General features: G+C 46.8%; 1 protein-coding gene across 8 annotated transcripts in view; it reads left to right on the top strand.

The window, feature by feature from the left end:
- erc2 (ELKS/RAB6-interacting/CAST family member 2) overlaps nt 1-19,244 on the top strand; it is a 569,575-nt gene that overhangs the window by 250,485 nt on the left and 299,846 nt on the right. For all 8 annotated transcript variants that reach the window (XM_033036569.1, XM_033036567.1, XM_033036568.1 and 5 more), the window contains one exon: nt 18,743-18,883. In XM_033036569.1, the coding sequence (XP_032892460.1) occupies nt 18,743-18,883 (141 nt within the window). The remainder of the gene's footprint in view (nt 1-18,742; nt 18,884-19,244) is intronic.

The raw sequence follows: 19,244 nt of genomic DNA, 5'->3' as shown, positions 1-19,244 counted from the left end.
TCCATGTTCTCCACAGATGCTGCCTGCCCCGCTGAGTTACTCCAGCACTCTGTGAAACGTCACCTATCCATGTTCTCCACAGATGCTGCCTGACCCGCTGAGTTACTCCAGCACTCTGTGAAACGTCACCTATCCATGTTCTCCACAGATGCTGCCTGCCCCGCTGAGTTACTCCAGCACTATGTGAAACGTCACCTATCCATGTTCTCCACAGATGCTGCCTGACCCGCTGAGTTACTCCAGCACTTTGTGTCTCTCTCTCCTTAATTTTGTCTTCAGCCCATATCCCAATGAGTGACGGCATGCTTGAAATGTTCTAATTATTTGCTATATCTGTAGACTAGTATTTTGTAATTCATGCACCAACATATCCAGATCCATTTTCATCTCAGAGCTTTGTAATCCATAACTATTTAGATTAGATTTGATTATTTTCTGCTGTAATGGACAATTTCAGGTTACAACCTTACAACATTCAGCACTCGCCAAACCTTCAGAAGTGTGAAAACGCACACCTCCAGATTCAGAGATTAGTTCTTCCCAGCTGTTATCAGGCAACTGAACAGTCCTATCAACAGCTAGAGTGCGGTCCAGATCTCCCATCTATTTTATTGGAGACTCGTGAACTATTTTCCTTTGGACTTTAATGGACTTTTCCTTTATCTGTACCTGTACACTATGGGCCACTTAAATGTAATCATATATAGTCTTTTCGCCTATTGTGTAGCAGGAAACAAGAAAGCTTTTCACTGTACCTCACTTCACGTGTAAAGGGCCTGTCCCACTTGGCAATTTATTCGGCGACTGTCGGCATCATTGACTGACGTATATGCTCACCGAAAAAGTCGCGGCGTGACGTGGCGTGATGACGTATTGACACAGAAGGTGTTTCCGCAAGTTTCGCCGTTGGATTTTGAAATGTTCAAACGCTTTCGGCAACCCTGATACATTCGTCAAGGACGCCGGCAGTTGCCGAAAAAATCATCAAGTGGGTCAGGCCCTTTAATAAACTGAACTATCCCCCGTGAATCACCCGCGTTAAGGGCTTGGACACGCTAGAGGCAGGAAACATGTTCCCGATGTTGGAGGAGTCCAGAACCAGGGGCCACAGTTTAAGAATAAGGGGTAAGCCATTTAGAATAGAGACGAGGAAACACTTTTTCACACAGAGAGTTGTGAGTCTGTGGAATTCTCCGCCTCAGAGGGCGGTGGAGGCGGGTTCTCTGGATACTTTCAAGAGAGAGCTAGATGGGGATCTTAAAAATAGCGGAGTCAGGGGATATGGGGAGAAGGCAGGAACGGGGTACTGATTGGGGATGATCAGCCATGATCACATTGAATGGCGGTGCTGGCTCGAAGGGCCGAATGGCCTACTCCTGCACCTATTGTCCATTGTCTATTGAATCACTTCCCGTTCGCCAGCTGATCTTCTGTCCATGTGCAGGGCTGCCTTGGTTGGGCATTGGGCCGGGTGGATTCACCTCATGTTGACAGCAAGGAAGTGCATCAATAACCAACCTTTGCCAGAGCTGAGGGAAGCTCCCGGCATCTGCAGTTCCTTGTGACTTCACTAGTTACTCCGTCTAGAACGGTCACCTGATGTGGTCTGTGTCGTCCTTCAATGATCTGCAGGGAAGGAGCTTGCAGCCTTCTGCAGAAAGCTGAGGTGTGGGTCCATCTGAATTGTTGCTCCGTTTATGGATGTGCTATTGGGTCCGGGGGGCATACCATGATTTGCTGGGCCAAAGGTCACATACAGTTTATATTTTGTTCCTCAGCTTTGCCTGAGCTCGCCTGAATTACCAGAGAAATCAGTTAATCTTTTTCATGTTCTAATTATTCTGGATGACCCTGGGGGAATAATGAAGTATTCTTTTGATTGAGCCAGTGAGGAGGATTTGATTGTTCCCGCCACATAATGGAGTACATTTATATTTAGATATTTCCTATGGTGCCGTCAACTATGTACCAGATTTTGTGATTATTTTATTAATATTTAAGAATATGCACTTTGATGATCCATGGTTTGTGGTAGAGAAAAGCTCAGGCCTCTATAGAGCCATTGCTTTGCATATTTTCATTACAAGAATTATGTATTCTCTGAAGGCATTTTATTTGCTCGAACAGTCATAGAGTGATACAGTGTGGAATCAGGTCATTCGGCCCAACTTGCCCACACTGGCCAGCTTGTCCCAGCTACACTGGTCCCACCTGCCTGCACTTGGTCCAAATCCTGCCAAACCTTCTCCTAGTTAAGGTAACTAAACGTTGATGGTGCTCTAGTGTAAAGAGTTAGTTCTGAAGCTCAAACAAAGGGTGAGCAGCTGTAGGAGCTGAGTGAATTTTGAACCAGACAGCTTGTGTGGAGGGAATGTTTAAGAGAGAACTGCAGATGCTGGTTAAATCAAAGATAGATGCAAAATGCTGGAGTATCTCAGCGGGTGAGGCAGCATCTCTGGAGAGAAGGAATTGGCAACATAGATCGGTCTGAAGAAGGGTCTCAACCCGAAACGTCACCAATTCCTTCTCTCCATAGATGCTGAGTTCCTCCAGCATTTTATGCTTTGTGTGTCATTCCTAACTGTCACTGTAGGTCATGTTGTCACTTGCGGGCGGAGCACCAAAGCAAATTCCTTGTATGTGAATACTTGGCCAACAAACTTATTCATTCATTCATATGGACAGTGAGAATGGATTGCAGAAGATGAAAGAGCAGTGGTTATTTGTGAATGCTGCCACCATGTCCATGTTTCTGTTGTGCTGCCGCCAAGTGAGAATTTAATTGTTCTGTTCAATAAAACACTCTCTTGAGACTTGACTCACCTCAGGTTCAGGAGGAGGAGGGGGGGGGGGGGACATTCATCACCATTATGCCAGTGATGGATCATTGCAAAACAAAACAAACGGAGCCGTCGCAGTTTCTGTCGTTACCTCTGCTCTCTGCTGAGTCCCATCCGCTGCCCCTGGGGGTCGGCGTTCACTTGGAACTGGACTTGGCCTGGCCTTCATGCTGAGCAGGTTAGAGGCTGCTTGCATCGTGTGACTCAGTCAGTCCCCTTCTCAATTGGCTCCTCCATTTTCCAGTAGCCCTATCTGTCTCTACTCCTCTCCTCCCCTTCTCAGCTCTCCCTCAGACCTCGGGCTCCTCCTCTTCTTTTCTCCTTTCTTCTCCCCGCCCCCCCCCCCCCCCACCTTCCATCAGTCTAAAGAAAGGTTTCGGCCCGAAACGTTCCCTATTCCTTCGCTCCATAGATGCTGCTGCACCTGCTGAGTTTCTCTAGCACTTTTGTCTACCTTCGTGGCGTTCCCACTCCTTCTCTCCCATTTACAGGGCACGTCACAGCCATGACGGAGAACTCCCCACTTCTCTGGATGAAGCAGTGCCAAATAAACGTGACAACATTGAAGACAAAGCTGCCAGCTGGACTAGTGCGCCATTAATCACCCTGAGCATTGACTCCAGCTACCACTGGAATGCATTGGCCTGTGGAGACTGTATCATGTATCATCTACAAAGTACACTCCCGTTCCTTCCCAAAGGCTCCTCTGACAGCGTGACCCAAATGCATTGATCGACAAAGTCCGCAAAGTTCATTCGGCACAGGAGCAGAATTAGGCCATTCGGCCCGTCGAGTCTACTCCGCCAATCAATCATGGCTGATCTATCTCTCCCTGCTAACCCCATTCTCCTGGCTTGTCCCCATAACCTTTGACACCCGTACTAATTAAGAGCCTATCAGTCTCTGCTTTAACGATACCCAAAGACTTGACCTCCATTGGCATCCGTGGCAATGAATTCCACCGTTTCACCACACTCTGCGGAACTACCTTGCCATCTTTATTTATCTCTGCCCCATCTTTCTTTGACTCCATGATAAACATTGCAGGAACTAGATTTCACCACGCCCGTTAACCTCCTCAACTGGAAGAGGCAGGCCTTCTTGATGGAGCCAATGGATTTGGTTAATAATAATACATTTTATTTATGGGCGCCTTTCAAGAGTCTCAAGGACGCCTTACAAAAATTTAGCAAGTAGAGGAAAAACGTGTAAGCGGAATGAAATAAATAGTAGAGACATGACTAGTACACAAATTAAAGACATAATTCAATTCAAAACACAATTTGAGGCAATTCAAGCACAGATGAAAAGGGACGGGGACGTGGGACTAAGGATAGGCAGAGGTGAAGAGATGGGTCTTGAGGCGGGACTGGAAGATGGTGAGGGACACGGAATTGCGGATCAGTTGGGGGAAGGAGTTCCAGAGCCTGGGAGCTGCCCTGTCCCCAAAACTGAAGAAGTTGACTTCTGGATGGAGAGGAGACCGGCTGATGTGGATCTGAGGGACCGTGAGGGTCGGTAGGGGGAGAGGAGGTCAGTGAGATATGGGGGGGGGGGGCAGATGGTAGAGGGCTTTGTAGGTGAGGACCAGGATTTTGTAGGTGATCCGGTGGGAGATGGGAAGCCAGTGTAGTTGTATGAAGACTGGAGTGGACTGGTTGTAGTGAATAGGATCACTGCAGAGGCGCACTTTCTGGATGAAGTTAACAACTTGTACATTCGATGTGCTAGCATTGTGCAAAGTTCATCTCTCCTTGTCCCTCTCCTGTAGTTTCCTCCCCCCATTCCGCAATATAATTCTGTGGGGAAAAAAGTTCTCCGATGTCTTGGCCAACTATTCCCAATCACTCGAGAGTCCTTTATGCCTGCTTGCCACGGGACGGTTCACAATCGAGAGCGACCTTTTACACTTTCAGCTGAAATCATCTTCTCCATAAGGCAGTCCAGTCTTTATCTGAAGACAGACACAAGAAGCTGGAGTAACTCAGCGGGACAGGCAGCATCGCTGGAGAGAAGGAATGGGTGATGTTTTGGGTCGAGACCCTTCTTCAGACCAGTATCTGCAGTTGCTTCTTACACAAACTCATCAGTCACAGGAGCAGACGTACACTATTGGGCCCGTCGAGTCTACTCCGCCATTCAATCATGGCTGATCTATCTCTCCCTGCTAACCCCATTCTCTGAACTCTGGACTCATCAGGGGTCAGCGCTTTGGTAAATCCGTGGAGATTTCTGGACTCTGTGCACGAGCTGTTCTCTGCCTCGTGTTTATCTTGTGAAACATTTGATGCAGGGCCTTAAGGGCCTGTCCCACTTGCATGCGATTGCACGCGTTTGGCGCGACCAAACGGAAGCGGAGTTCGCGCGTGTCGTAATTTGCGTCATACCTACCAATCAGCTGGGCAGGAGGCGGGCCAACTGAATTTGGGCGTCGCACGGCGTCGGGCGGTGACGTCATCACGCAACGCCACGCTGGGCGATGACGTCATCGCGCAACACCATGCGCTAGGCGTACGCCGTCAAGATGCTGCGTACGATGTCAAGACGCTGCCTGCGCCCTCAATGCACCTCCGGACCTCCGGGCCGACAGGCTGTTGGCGCGCGATATTTTCGGACAGTGCGGGATTTTCGGAGCCACGCGCGATGTCGGGACCAGCCCCACACAACTCCATACGCCTCCGCGCTTCGAAGTGGGGCCGGCCCCGCGCGGCCCGTACACCTCAAGCGACCACGTTTGGTCGCGCCAGACGCATGCAAGTGGGACAGGCCCTTTACCTCTCTTGACAGGCGGTGGGTGACGTTCCTGCTCGGGGGAACTGGTTGTATGTAGTTCCTCCCTTTCCTGTTAGGGCGCTGGAAAGTGAAGGAGTGTGGAATCAGGAAAACCACATTGATAGCACCTCTGTGACCACGCAAGTTGTTTTTGGACCGGCCGTCACAGTTAAAAACCTGATCCCTCTTTTCAGCGTTTAAAGTCCCATCTGGGAGGAAGGTTGTGAACTCTCCACACTCCAAACCAGCTGACTGCATGCTAATTGAGTGAGCGGGGTTAAGTGCTCCTGGCCAACAGGAAGAGGTAATTTTGACTTGTTACACACTGGAACTCTGCCACCCAAGAGGCATTGGACAGCAAAAAGCATCGGCTTCCTGATAGGGTGTGTGACATCAGAACAAAATATACGGCTGCATGTCAGAATCTCGGACATTCTTTAGTCTTCCGAAGATGATGGATTGGAGTTTCATGTTCAGCTCAGTCAGAGTCTTGGTGGTGACCACATCTTCATCGCCTTAGGATCTATTGCAATCCACATATGTCAAAGGATCTTGGACAGCCAGAAATAGTATTCCTGTCTGGATCCAGACCTTAGTATTAAGCAGCTAATGCAGAAAACCCACAAGAAAGTTGCCTGAAGCCATTCGCAATAAATGCCTCATATCGTACAGTAACGGCAGGTTCTGCCTGAGCCAACAGGAGCACATGTTGGAAAGCAAAGGCCACAGGCTGCGGTTATTCTATTACATATTTAGTGCATGTATCGCTCCTCTGCCACTACCTCCTTTCATAGAAACATAGAAACATAGAATATAGGTGCAGGAGTAGGCCATTCGGCCCTTCGAGCCTGCACTGCCATTCAATATGATCATGGCTGATCATCCAACTCAGTATCCTGTACCTGCCTTCTCTCCATACCCCCTGATCCCTTTAGCCACAAGGGCCACATCTAACTCCCTCTTAAATATAGTCAATGAACTGTGGCCTCAACTACATTCTGTGGCAGAGAATTCCACAAATTCACCACTCTCTGTGTGAAAAATGTTTTTCTCATCTCGGTCCTAAAAGACTTCCCCCTTATCCTTAAACTGTGACCTCGTGTTCTGGACTTCCCCAACATCGGGAACAATCTTCCTGCATCTAGCCTGTCAAACCCCTTAGGAATTTTGTAAGTTTCTATAAGATCCCCCCTCAATCTTCTAAATTCTAGCGAGTACAATCTTCCATTTCACTTCCATTTGAACACTTACAGTGGCAATGCCGTGGACTAGCTTCATGGTGAGAGGGGATAGTTTACGTGGATGTGTGTGACAGGTCTATGATACTTACATACAGAGGGTGGTGGGTGCGCGGAACGAACTGCCAGGGGTGGTGGTGGAGGCAGATGTGATAGTGGTGTTTAATAGGCGTTTGGGTAGAGGTGAGGATGTGCAGGGAATGGAGGGTTATGGATCACGTGCATGCGGAGGAGACGCGTTGAAACTTGTGTCGTGTTCGGCACAGACATTGAGGAATAACTGTAACAATTCAAAGTCCATCAGATTACAATGTCTACAGCTTTTTGCCTAATTTGCTTACAGCCTAATTTGAGGAAGGACATTCTTGCTATTGAGAGAGTGCAGCGTAGGTTTACAAGGTTAATTCCCGGGATGGCGGGGCTGTCATATGTTGAGAGAATGGAGCAGCTGGGCTTGTATACTCTGGAGTTTAGAAGGATGAGAGGGGATCTCATAGAAACATATAAGATTGTTAAGGGTTTGGACACGCTAGAGGCAGGAAACATGTTCCCGATCTTGGGGGAGTCCAGAACCAGGGGCCACAGTTTAAGAATAAGGAGTAAGCCATTTAGAACGGAGACGAGGAAACACTTTTTCTCATAGAGAGTGGTGAGTCTGTGGAATTCTCTGCCTCAGAGAGCGGTGGAGGCAGGTTCTCTGGATACTTTCAAGAGAGAGCTAGATAAGGCTCTTAAAAATAGTGGAGTCAGGGGATATGGGGAGAAGGCAGGAATGGGGTACTGATTGGGGATGATCAGCCATGATCACATTGAATGGCAGTGCTGGCTCGAAGGGCCGAATGGCCTACTCCTGCACCTATTGTCTATTGTCTATTTTACAATTGGAGGCAGTCAACAAATAATTACTTACTTACTGCCTATTCTGCCTCCTGGCATGTAGGGCAGCAACGAAGGTCCTCCACTCAGTAGTGTCGATTCCTTCAGTTGCTGTTTCTGTAACATATTTGTTTTACGAGACAGGGTTGTTAGCCCTGTGCTCAACCTCCAACCTGGAGGACCAGTGGATCGCTCGCTCTACGTCTCGCCTCTACCCTTCCACCTGTCCAGCATGGGAGACCCTAACAGGAGACGAATCTCCCGCTGGCATAGCTCTAGGGGTCACTGAGACACACAAGCTCCCCGACCACGACAAGGTTGCAATCCATCGGGCAGTCAACAAATAGTGGACGAGGTCATTTGATGCAATAAAACTCTGCTTTAGGATGGTTTCTTAGCCTGGTTTTCCAAGTTAGACCAGATTTCATCATTCTTTATCACAGGGTGAAGCTAGCATTGCTGAATATTCTTAAACGGTAGATCAATCAATAAGTTGTAGTAAATGCATAAGCCTTTATGAAACATGAAAATAAAGAAGTTGCTGTCCAAGGTGCCTCTTACAAACTGCACTGTGCTGGTGTTGTGTGGAATCGACCTTGTAAAGGGCCTGTCCCACTTTCCCGAGTCCTCTGCAGAGTTGAAAGGACCTTAAAAAAAAAAATCAAGATTTTTGTGATCTACGAACTCCTCCTCCCGACTATCTTTTTACTCGTGGATTTTTTTGTCACGTTGGAAAAAACGTCCCGACTTACCCGATGCCCCGAGTACCTACGGCTGGCTTAACGAGCCGCTACGAAATATCTACGTCCTCCTACGGACTCGCTACGGACATTCTCCGAGTTTGAATCGAGGGGAAAACTCGGGGGAATTCGTGAGTAACCTCAGGAAAGTGGGACAGGCCCTTAATACACAGAACGACATGAAGTTCTTGTATCATGTCTGATACGTGGACAATAAACTCAGTACGGAACATTCACATTTGACCAATGCAACAAAGGTCACTTATTTTTATGGTGTTTTGCTGTCAAACATGTGTTGGCATTTTATAAAAAGCAATCACTTCAATTATTTTTTTAGAAAAATCATTTTTGTCTCTCATGTGATCCCGTTCTTTATTTTGCTAACTAGTCTTAATCAGACTGGATAGACTCGGTTTGTACTCGCTAGAATTTAGAAGATTGAGGGGGGATCTTATAGAAACTTACAAAATTCTTAAGGGGTTGGACAGGCTAGATGCAGGAAGATTGTTCCCAATGTTGGGGAAGTCCAGAACAAGTGGTCACAGTTTAAGGATAAGGGGGAAATCTTTTAGGACCGAGATGAGGAAAACATTTTTCACACAGAGAGTGGTGAATCTCTGGAACTCTCTGCCACAGAAGGAAGTTGAGGCCAGTTCATTGGCTATATTTAAGAGGGAGTTAGATGTGGCCCTTGTGGCTAAAGGGATCAGGGGGTATGGAGAGAAGGCAGGTACAGGATACTGAGTTGGATGATCAGCCATGATCATATAGAATGGTGGTGCAGGCTCGAAGGGCCGAATGGCCTACTCCTGCACCTATTTTCTATGTTTCTATGTTTCTATGTCTTAATTTAGCATTGAAGGAATAAATGTAACAGATATTTCTTGGTTTAGACTCAGCACTATTGATTTATAATTTTGTGCTTTAATCATTTATAGGGATACATATTTGTTCATAGATCCCTCATTCCATATAAAATGTACCATGCCGTTTTGGTCCCAATTCCAACACATTTCAATGCTAAATCCAGTTTAGATTAGATTAATTGTCCCACTGAGTCCACGACGACTAATGTTCCCCGCACACTAACACTATCCTACACACACACACACACTAGGGACAATTTACAACTTTTACCGAAGCCAATTAAACCAACAAACCTGCACACCTTTGGAGTGTGGGAGGAAACCGGAGCACCCGGGGAAAACCCACGGGATTATACAAACTCCGTACAGACAGCATCCATAAGGGTCTGTCCCACTTGGTGAATTTTTCGGCGACTGCTGGCGTCATTGACCGACGTATCAGGTCACCGACTTACCCGACAGGCAGTACCTCTGGAGAGAAGGAATGGGTGACGTATCGGGTCGAGACCCTCCTTCAGAAGAAGGGTCTCAACCGAAACGTCACCCATTCCTTCTATCCAGAGATGCTGTTTGTCCCGCTGAGTTACTCCAGCGTTTTGTGTCTATCTTTGGTTTAAGCCAGCATGAATATCCTTGTGGCTTTCACAGGAATGCCACAAGGAGTGAAGATTACAAAGGTGGGACGTTCAGATACCATGTTAGTGAGTAGGGGAATGTTAGTGGAAATGTTGGAGGATCTAACCAGGAGATCCAAGGGCCGGTAGATGCTGGTTTACAAGAAGAACTCAAATGCACTTAAGCAAGTTTGCATCCATCTGAGAACAGTAAGAAAGGTTGCCAACTGTAACAAAACTGTTTTAAGCTTCGAAGGTAAGAACATTCTGCCAAAAATAGGCAATTACAAATACAGCACTTCTATTGTGAAGACAACTCACCTGGTCAATGAGTCTCGTGTTAAAGTAAGCATTATCATTAATACTCATTCCTTGAAATTAATCTACTGGTAGTGGGTAGAGCTGCTGCCTCACAGCGCAAAAGACTCAGGTTCGATCCTGACCTCGGGTGCTGTCTGTGTGAAGTTTGCACGTTCTCCCCATGACCGCGTAGGTTTCCTCCCACAGCCCAAAGATGTGCGGGTTTGTAGATTAATTGCCCTCTGTAAATTGTCCCTAGTGTGTAGGGAGTGAGATCTCGTAGAACTAGTGTGAACAGGTAGGTGGTGGTGTGGACTGGGTGGGCCAGAGGGCCTGTTTCCATGTAGTATTATTCAATCAATTAACCAGTAATCATTTAGCTACTTAAAATGATCCAATATTATTTGTAAAAAGATAGACACAAAAAAAAAACTGGAGTAATTCAGTGGGACAGGCAGCATCTGTGGAGAGAAGGAATGGGTGACGTCTGAAGAAGGGTCTCGAGCCGAAATGTCACCCATTCCTTCTCTCCAGAGATGCTGCCTGTCCCGCTGAGTTACTCCAGCATTTTGTGTCTACCTTCGGTTGAAACCAGTAAGAGTAGGGATTAACGGGTCCCTTTCAGAATGGCAGGCAGTGATTAGTGGGGTACCGCAAGGCTCGGTGCTGGGACCCCAGCTATTTACAATATACATCAATGATTTGGATGAAGGGATTAAAAGTAATATTAGCAAATTTGCAGATGGCACAAAGCTGGGTGGCAGTGTGAACTGTGAGGAGGATGCTATGAGAATGCAGGGTGACTTGGACAGGTTGGGGGAGTGGGCAGATGCATGGCAGATGCAGTTTAATATGGATAAATGTGAGGTTTATCCATACAGGAAGGCAGATTACTATCTGAATGGTGTCAAATTAGGAAAAGGGGAAGTACAATGAGATCTGGGTGTCCTTGTGCATCAGTCTATGAAAGTAAGCATGCAGGTACAGCAGGCAGTGAAGAAAACTAATGGCATGTTGGCATTCATAACAAGAGGTGTTGAATATAGGAGCAAAGAGGTCCTTCTGCAGTTGTACAGGGCCCTGGTGAGACCACACCTGGAGTATTGTGTGCAGTTTTGGTCTCCAAATTTAAGGGACATTCTTGTTATTGAGGGAGTGCAGCGTAGGTTCATGTGGTTAATTCCTGGGATGGCGGGACTGTCATATGTTGAAAGAATGAAGCAACTGGGCTTGTACACTCTGGAGTTTAGAAGGATGAGAGGAGATCTTATTGAAACATATAAAATTAGTAAGGGATTGGACACGCTAGAGGCAGGAAACATGTTCCCGATGTTGGGGGAGTCCAGAACCAGGGGCCACAGTATAAGAATATTGCCATTTAGAACGGAGATGAGGAAAAACAGTACAAGAATAAGCCATTTAGAACGATGAGGAAAAACATTTTCACCCAGAGAATTGTGAGTCTGTGGAATTCTCTGCCTCCGTAGGCGGTGGAGGCTAATTCTCTGGATGCTTTCAAGAGAGAGCTAGATAGAGCTCTTAAAGATAGCAGAGTCAGGGGATATGGGGAGAAGACAGGAACGGGGTACTGATTGGGGATGATCAGCCATGATCACATTGAATGGCGGTGCTGGCTCGAAGGGCCGAATGGCCTACTCCTGCACCTATTGTCTATTGTCTATTATCTGTAGTTCCTTCCAACACATTACTTTAAAAAAAAACTTTTTAACAAAGTGATGAATAATCTAAAATTATCCCAAATAGTGAATATAAAAAACAATTAACGTTGGTATTCTTCGCCATTGTTTCTGCAACGCTGTGTTCCATTACAATGAGTGGGATCATGGATCCTGCAGGAAGATCCATGGGCAGGTTTCCCCTGAGCATCAGTTTGCCGCCCGTCTCCATGAGGAGTCTAGCATGGGTGAATAGTTTGTGAAGTTTGGCCGGGGAGTTCAGGGCTGCTGTGGTCCAAGAGTGGAGTGGGAGTCCTGAAAACCTCCGGCAATTTTTGGTAGAAATTCCAGGAATTCCATGTGGGACTGCCAACAGAATTCTGCAACGGTGTGGCCGTTTCTTCAGCTTTTTGTCAAAATATGCCCACCGTGATATTATCTGGCCAGACCGACGTGTTGCTTTGGTTTCTGCCGGAGAAAACGGAAAGGCCACAGATTTGCGGGGCGGTCTGGCAAGCCGTTGACAAATCTCCGCCTATTCTCCCACATATTCCAGGGGGGCATTTGCTTTGCTTGTAATTTAAGAAAACGCAGCCTTGTGCAAATGCAGAGCAAAAGTGTACTTTGCAGCATTCATTGTTAATCTGACATGTGGGCATACATTATTAACATGTCAAAGCCAGCAGCATTTCTGCTGCACTACTTCATAACATTGTCATTGAGTCTCACACCAGGGAAACAGGCCCTTCGGCCCAACTTGTCCATGCCGACCAAGATGCCACATCTACACCAGACCCGCCTGCCCACATTTCCCTCATGTCCTTCCAAAACCTTTCCTTTCCAGGCACATGTCCAATTGTCTTTTAAATGTTGTGACAGTACCTGCCCCAACTATCTCCCCTGGCAGATTGTTCCATGTGCCCATGGCCCTCTGTGTGGAAAAAGTTGCACCTCAGATTTTCTTTACTTTACTTTAGAGATCCAGCATGGAAACAGGCCCTTCGGCCCACCTGGTTCGTGCCGACCAGCGATCCCCACACATTAATGCTATCCTACACACACTAGGGACAATTTGTACATTTACCAAGCCAATTTACCTACAAACCTGCACGTCTTTGGAGTGTGGGAGGAAACCGAAGATCTCGGAGAAAACCCACGAGGTCACGGGGAGAACGTACAAACTCCGTACAGACAGCAGCCGTAGTCAGGATAGAACCGCGGTCCCCAGCGCTGTATTCGCTGTGAGGCAGCAACTCTACCGCTGCGCCACCGTGACGCCCTGTTTTTGCTATTATTTTTTTCCCTCTCAACTTAAGCCCATGTCCTCTGATGCTTGATTCCCCTACTCTGGGTAAAAGATTGTGAGCATTCACCCGATCCATCCACTTGATCTTGGACATCTCTATACAATCTCAGCCTCTTGTTCTGCAAGGAATGAAGTCTCATTGTCTCCATGCAAGAATGAGTCCAGCATCTGATGAAGCGTTCGGTTCGTCAAACACAAACTGCTGTTACATGTTCATAAAGCATGAAGCATTTACAATAATAGGAATAGTTTAATGGGGCATCATGTTGGGCACAGACTATCTTTAAGAGCCCTATCTAGCTCTCTCTTGAAAGCATCCAGAGAACCCGCCTCCACCGCCCTCTGAGGCAGAGAATTCCACAGACTCACCACTCTCTGTGAGAAAAAGTGTTTCCTCGTCTCCGTTCTAAATGGCTTACTCCTTATTCTTACACTGTGGCCCCTGGTTCAGAACTCCCCCAACATCGGGAACATGTTTCCTGCCTCTAGCGTGTCCAAACCCTTAATAATCTTATATGTTTCAATAAGATATCCTCTCATCCTTCTAAACTCCAGAGTGTACAAGCCCAGCCGCTCCATTCTCTCAGCATATGACAGTCCCGCCATCCCAGGAATTAACCTTGTGAACCTACGCTGCACTCCCTCAATAGCAAGAATGTCCTTCCTCAAATTAGGGGACCAAAACTGCACACAATACTCCAGGTGTGGTCTCACACCTTTAGGTATAATTTGATTATTGTCACATGTACTGAACAATTACAATGGAGCTGTCAACCGTGGACACTGGTACAAGGTTAATTCCCGGGATGGCGGGACTGTCACATGCTGAGAGAATGGAGCGGCTGGGCTTGTACACTCTGGAGTTCAGATAGGATGAGAGGGAATCTCATTGAAACATATAAGATTGTTAAGGGCTTGGACACACTAGAGGCAGGAAACATGTTCCCGATGTTGGGGGAGTCCAGAACCAGGGGCCACAGTTTAAGAATAAGGAGTAAGCCATTTAGAATGGAGACGAGGAAACACTTTTTCTCACAGAGAGTTGCGAGTGTGGAATTCTCTGCCTCAGAGGGCAGTGGAGGCAGGTCAATACAATACAAATTTATTGTCATTTGAGCCCAGTGAGACTCAAACGAAATTTTGTTTCCACAGCCATACAAACAAAAACAATGTCCTACAGACATACACACAATTAAGTTCACACAAACATCCATCACAGTGAACCCACTGTGATGGAAGGCAAAGTCTTTTCTCTCCCCTGCTCTCAATTTCTCTCCCGATGTCCAAGCTCCAGGCGGGTGATGATAAGTCCCACGGCCATTTTAGGCCGCGCGGGGCGATTTACGGCCCCGCTCCCGGTCTGAAAGTACAAGGTCGGAGCCCCAGCGTGCGATGGTGAGTCCCACGGCCATGAAGCCGTGCCGGGTGATGTACGGTCCCGGTCCGGGTCGTTCCAACCCCGCGACACGGGCTGGAGAAGTCGCGTTGCGGGAGCTCCGGGAAGCGGTCTCTCTCTCCCCCCGGACCCGTGAGTTCCCGATGTCCCAGTCCACCGGACCTGCGGCTGCGTTGCTGGAGCCTCCGAGCCCCAGGAGTCGAGTCGCAGCAGCGAGTCACCACCGCTCCCCACGTTCCGAGGCCGGCCAGCCCCACGATGGTGATTAGTCCGCAGCTCCGCAGTCTCCCGAGCCCCCGGGTCGTTCAGGTTGGAGGCCGCTCCACGGTGCTAGGCCCCAACGACAACGGAGACCCGACAGGGAAAGTCGGGTCTCCCGAACAGGGAAGAGATTTAAACGGTTTCCCCCCCCACATATACACATTTAAAACCAAGCTTAAAAAAACACAAACACTACATTTAACTAGACAAAAATAAAAAAAAGACAGACAGGCTGTAGGAGCCGCTGCAACGAGTCGCGCCGCCACCAGGAACAGTCCTCTGGATACTTTCAAGAGAGAGCTAGATAGGGCTCTTAAAAATAGAGGAGTCAGGAGATATGGGGAGAAGGCAGGAACGGGGTACTGATTGGGGATGATCAGCCATGATCACATTGAATGGTGGTGCTGGCCCGAAGGGCCGAATGGCCTACTCCTGCACCCATTGTCTATTGTCAATGATAAAGGGAAACGTGTTCAGTGCAAGATAAAGTCTGATGAAAGATAGTCTGTGTAAATGGATAGTGTAGGAAGATACAGAATATTATACTCAGCATTGTAGCATTTCAGTTCCAGGGACAGAGTCCAATGTCAGCTATGAGGCAGAGGTGAATGGGACAGTAGTCTAGCTTATGGGACCTATTCCTGAGCCTGGTGCCCATGTTACCTTATAGTTGTAGCTGGCATTATTTGGGCCCCATTGCCCCAATGCTGCTTGATATTTTTATTTAAGAAAGAACTGCAGATGCTGGAAAAATTGAAGGTAGACAAAAATGCTGGAGAAACTCAGCGGGTGAGGCAGCATCTATAGAGCATCACCCGCTGAGTTTCTCCAGCATTTTTGTCTACCTTTGATATTTTTCTTGTTGCTTTTCAGACAATTCAAACCAGCCCGTCGCACAATGTCATAAGCGTGATATTAGCAACATAGAAAATAGGTGCAGGAGCAGGCCATTCGGCCCTTCAAGCCATGGGGAGATCCTCATGGCTGATCATCCACAATCAGTAACCCGTTCCTGCTTTCTCCTCAAATCCCTTGAGTCCGTTGGCCCCTAGAGCTTACATTATTGTTGATTTAGTTGACATTTTATATGCTATTCTTCAAACCTACGTACAGGGCAGGCTGGTTTCAACTTGGACTGCAGAGCTGAAAGGGGGTGGTGTGGGAGCTGAGAGGCACAGCCGTTAGAGTTAGGGCTTGTGAGTTTCAATAGATCCTCAGGTCATTTTGGGTAGGTTCCCAAATGCATCTGTAGGTCACATAATCAAAGAAATACCATGCGAGCATTGGAACATATGGTTCTTCATATATATGGGTACTTGCTACAGGGCTAGGTGAAGCTTTGCAACATCTTGGCGTACATGCACGCTTTAATCAATTTTGGATGCCTAGAACAAACTATATGTGGAGTGAGTTAACATTTTTTCCACAGTGCAATTTGAAATAAAGCACTGTTAATGTCCAGTAACTTGCAAGCTTTATTTCCCTCTTTAAAGAAGCATTTATTTACAGCAAATCTGTCATAAGCAGAGCCAAAGCACAAAGTGCTAGAATAACCTAGCAGGTCAGGCGGACATGGATAGGTGGCATTCTGGTTCGGGACCCTTCTTCAGACCTGAACCTGACCCGAATGGTCACCTATCCACCTCCTCCACAGATGCTGCCTGACCCGCTGAGTTACTCCAGCACTTGGCGTTTTACTCAAGATGCTAGTGTCTGCAGTTCCTTGTGTAAGGGGATCTGAACTGCTCAGTGCTGGCTCGTGAAGTGCTCACTGTACTTGCCAAGGAGCAGGTTTGCCTTGGGGATCAGGCCCCATCTGTACTGCCTCTTTAAGCATTCAAGGGCTTTGGAGACATATAACCAACACAGCTTGATTAAATTTTTTAAGCATAAATTTTTGTGGTTTAAGTTTTGAAGCTGAGGCCTGTATTGAAACCTTGTTATAATAAACTGTGTTATTGAAACGTTGGCCCTCCCTCCCTCCCTACCCCCCTTTCTCTCACCCCCCCCACCCCCCTCCCATACACACCACACGCAGATAGCTCCATGAGACTCCAGAGTGGACCTCACAACTTAGTTCCATGAATCCACCATTGGAATTGTCGCAACGGCTATAATCAGAATCGTTAGTTATTATGGCATTGCAATAATACAATATTATTTGCATTATTGTTGGATCCAATTTAGAACGAATTTGACGACAGAAACATGGGCAGCTGCGTGGCAGTTTTATTGCCACGACAATAATTTTATTGCCACGAAAATTTATAATTTATGAATCAATTAACAGCAATAAAATTAAATCTCAAAATAACATTAAAACCATCACATTAAATATGAAGATAATATTTATACAAAATCAAATAATAAAATTGATAACAGAATTGTTAATTTAGTAAGATTGTTGATTTTATTGCCATTAAGATAATCTGAACATAATCTAGAGCAGGGGTCCCCAACCTTTGTCGTCCCGTTTACCCCCGGCAACTTTAATAGCACATAACAATGTTATTCCACTTATTTATGAACAACTAATGATGAACAGATACCAGTATACCAGAACCAAACACAGTCAGTCAATGAGAAACAATATGTACAAATCCACAATCAACAAATCTACCCCCTGGGTAGGCGAAATGTACCCTCTGGGGGAAAATGTACCCCAGGTTGGGAACCCTTGAAACATATAAGATTGTTAAGGGCTTGGACACGCTAGAGGCAGGAAACATGTTCCCGATGTTGGAGGAGTCCAGAACCAGGGGCCACAGTTTAAGAATAAGGAGTAAGCCATTTAGAACGGAGACGAGGAAACACTTTTTCTCACATAGAGTGGTGAGTCTGTGGAATTCTCTGCCTCAGGTGGAGGCAGGTTCTCTGGATGCTTTCAAGAGAGAGCTAGGTAGGGCTCTTAAAAATAGCGGAGTCTGGGGATATGGGGAGAAGGCAGGAACGGGGTACTGATTGGGGATGATCAGCGATGATCACATTGAATGGCGATGCTGGCTCGAAGGGCCAAATGGCCTACTCCTACACCTATTGTCTATTGTCTATTGAAACGTCACCCATTCCTTCTCTCCAGAGATGCTGCCTGACCTGCTGAGTTACTCTAGCTTTTTGTGTCTATCTCAGTGTGTATAATCCTGTTCTTCCAATAGTTATACGGGCTTCCTCGGTTCCTTCCTCTATCCTAAATGTAGGCTGGATAATTTTCCATTCCGTGTAAGTGGGTGAGATTATTTGGGGCATTTGGTGAGGATCTGGAATGAATTGGTGTGAAGGAGTTATGGGGAGAAGGCAGCAGAACGGGGTTGAGAGGGAAAGATAGATAAGCCATGATGAATGAATCAATGAATAAGTTTAAGTTTATTGGCCAAGTATCCACATACAAGGAATTTGCCTTGGTGCTCCGCCCACAAGTGACAACACGACATACAGTAACAATAAAAATGACACATAAAATGTTAAAACATTAATAGTAAAACATTATAGTTTAAACATGTGAATGAAATAAAATATCAGAGCAAAAGGAGGCTACAGATTTTTGGTTATTGAGTAGAGCTACTACTCGTGGCAGCTTTGACAGCCCGGAGTCGCCTTCCAGAGGGAAGTGATTGAAAGGGTTTGTGGCCAGGGTGAGAGGGGTCAGAGATGATTGAATGGCGGGGTAGACTTGATGGGCCGGATGGCATGAATTTATGAAGAGTGTTGGTGCAGACTCAGGGGAGGGAGGGGGGGTGGGGGTAAAGGGCCTGTTCCATGCAGATTCTCTACGATATTGCTGTGTGCAATAAAACAAATGGTTTGTTGTTGAAAGAGCGTTCACCTTTTACTGACAGGCTCATTTTCCTCATTTACAGGAGAGAATTATCGAACGTCTCAAGGAGCAACGTGAAAGGGGTGACCGTGAAAGATTGGAAGAGGTTGAATCGTATAAAAAAGAAAATAAAGATCTTAAAGAGAAGATTAACAATTTGCAAGCAGAACTGGCAGAGAAAGAGGTTAGTACTGCATTACTGCAGTTTGTTTAGCAAGATGAGTGACTATGGCCCTTTTATCACGTCATAGAACCAAGGAACTGCAGATAGACATAGGGTAGCCAACTGTCCCGTATTAGCCGGGACATCCCGTATATTGGGCTAAATTGGTTTGTCCTGTACGGGAACTCCTTTACTCCTTCCCTTGACAACAGCGTCCTCATTTAAACCAGTCTGTCCTTGTCCGCCCATCGGTCAGTCGCCACACTGACCTCTCTACTAACGCAGCCGGGTCCTCGCCGAACGCCTCTGTGGCGCCGACCCAGGCCCCAGCCGCGGACTCCGTTGATTCGCGGTGTGTGTGGGCTATGACCTAGGCCGACTC

The sequence above is a fragment of the Amblyraja radiata genome, chromosome 18 (genome assembly GCF_010909765.2).
Source record: "Amblyraja radiata isolate CabotCenter1 chromosome 18, sAmbRad1.1.pri, whole genome shotgun sequence".
Classification (NCBI taxonomy): Eukaryota; Metazoa; Chordata; class Chondrichthyes; order Rajiformes; family Rajidae; genus Amblyraja; species Amblyraja radiata.
The sequence above is the reverse complement of the archived record's forward strand: the minus strand, read 5'-3'. Positions and strand labels throughout refer to the sequence as shown.